The 2,231-nt window shown below is 44.2% G+C and overlaps 1 protein-coding gene across 1 annotated transcript; it reads right to left on the reverse strand.

Moving 5' to 3' along the window:
• Nucleotides 1–52: 52 nt before the first annotated feature.
• Pmar_PMAR018724 (hypothetical protein) lies at nucleotides 53–2,231 on the reverse strand (the record flags this gene model as incomplete). The annotated part of the gene is made up of 7 exons (XM_002765825.1): nucleotides 1,407–2,231; nucleotides 1,057–1,137; nucleotides 916–1,012; nucleotides 584–692; nucleotides 438–531; nucleotides 241–385; nucleotides 53–194 (listed from the first exon to the last, which is right to left on the reverse strand). Coding segments are annotated over exons 1-7 (845 nt in total), but the record flags the coding sequence as incomplete, so codon positions are not given.

Here is a 2,231-nt window from a genome sequence, read left to right on the forward strand (position 1 = left end):
AATTTCCCTACAACCAACGAACGCTATAAAACCATAACGCCCTCCAACTTCCCCTGTCCACCACCAGAAACCGATCAAAAGTATACCACTCCAGAGACCAGTGAGAAATATAGAAATATTTTCCGATAAAATTGGCGCTTCTTTTATGATGATCAAACTGTATGATCCGGGACAGGCCGCTGGGGAACTCATACCTGAAAAACGAAAAATCACGGAAAAAAATTATCATTCATAGCTCACCAACAAATGAACCCGTCCATATGAAAAACATGAGAGGGTTTGAAGTGGGAGGGAGGAAAACACCAGCAGCTAAGGAAACCATAGACGATGCCACTGTAGGAGATAGATGCTTGTTATAGTGATGATGCAACCACAGAGTGAGTGACTGAAAAATGTGAAACATGCATCACTAAAACGGCGGAGCGAAGCTATCTTACACTGGCTGATGCACAAGCGAGGACGTAGCAAAGCGTCACCACCGTTGAGACGATGATGTTCCCATCACCACGCGAGCGAAACCAAAAATCAACCCTGAGGGAAATTGTGGAAAAACTGGAAATGAAAACTCGGGAAATTTTTTTACCAGGAATTTACACCATGTTCTGGGTCAAGGCTTGTAGACGTCCATGTGCCGTCACCAACAAGGACGATGAATAAAGCACTCGCGTGACCAGCGACGTATGCCATCATTCCTGAGATTCAGTGGGGAAAAATATGCACATGGCCAATATGAAAATTTTGGGAAAATTTCGCGAAATTTTTGATTGGTTTCTGTATACTTCTACCCGAACTCGCACATAAACTCCCATAACCAGTGAGGAAACTCCCGAGCTCAGCTGAGGAGAGCACGAGCATCTATACCGACACAGCTGAGAACTCTCATCAAGTCGTGAACACGTATTCTGATCATCATACCCAATTTTCCTCCTATTCCGTGCAATACATTACGGAGAGAGAACACCACTATAACGTAAAAAAGGCACACCAAGGGTTCCCATTCGGCAGTGAAAGCCTGAGCAACGAAGACTCCAAAAAAATACAAGTCTTCTGCTTTACTTGATTAGTAGACGCTGACACAAAACTCGCTCCATAGGCTATTTCTCGGTAGGGGGAGGGTAGAGCTAGACCAGCTAAAATCTGACGGTAATAGTTTGCATTGAAATCAGCAGTGTGGAAAAATATGCATGTGTTGGCGACAATGTGAAAATTCTGAGTAAATTTTTGGGAACACTTCTAACCGAATTCCATTAGGTTTATAATTAGTGAGGAGGCTCCCCAAGCTCAGCTGAGGAAAGCGATTACATATATTCATACTCCAACACTGTATAGGCAACTCCTGAGCTCAGCAGCTGAGGAAAGCGATTACACATATTCATACTCCAACACTACTGTAGCGGTTGACTTACTCCTATTATGCTGGCTGAAGCAACAGTAGTGATACCATACACGGCTTGGGCGACGTATTTGGCGAGGAAAATAGACGCGATAGAAACGCTGTAGCTGATGGCGATGACGATTATGTTATCGACGACTGTTGAAGAGTTGATACCACCAAAACATCGACATAATGATTTGAATGGCATTAACTGTAGAGGTTCTCCTTGGCACCACCGTGTAAAAACGACACGAAATCGGACTATATATCTCAAAACGCTGGGATCGTAACGACGCAGTGCGGGAAAATATGCACCTGGTTAACCGCATGTTTTGGTGACAATCTGAGAACTCTGAGAAAACTTTGGGAGATTCTCATTGATCTCTGTACACTTCTACCCGAATTCGTAGTCACACTTGTACGATTAGCTTTGGAACTGCCCGAGCCCAGCTGAGGGAACCGAACACATACTCATGCTCCAGCACTGTATAGGAAACTCCTGAGCTCAGCAGCTGAGGAAAGCGATTACATATATTCATACTCCAGCACTGTATAGGAAACTCCTGAGCTCAGCAGCTGAGGAAAGCGATTACATATATTCATACTCCAACACTGTACACCCCTCCACATATTCTTAGCATATCCGGTTTTTCGACTCGTGCACAGCCACCACAACGAGTATCATCTTGCGGGTCAGGGAGGTATGTACTTATGCTTTACCTGATATGACCTCCAAGTTTCAGGGCCTAACTCTTCGTAGTTAGTGAGAAGTCGAAGACCGGTAAAACGTTTTCTCCACATATTCTTAGCATACACGTGTTAAAATTGCGCCTCAAAATACCAACTTTTACTCGGG

The sequence above is a fragment of the Perkinsus marinus genome (genome assembly GCF_000006405.1).
Source record: "Perkinsus marinus ATCC 50983 genomic scaffold scf_1104296974544, whole genome shotgun sequence".
NCBI lineage: Eukaryota > Perkinsozoa > Perkinsida > Perkinsidae > Perkinsus > Perkinsus marinus.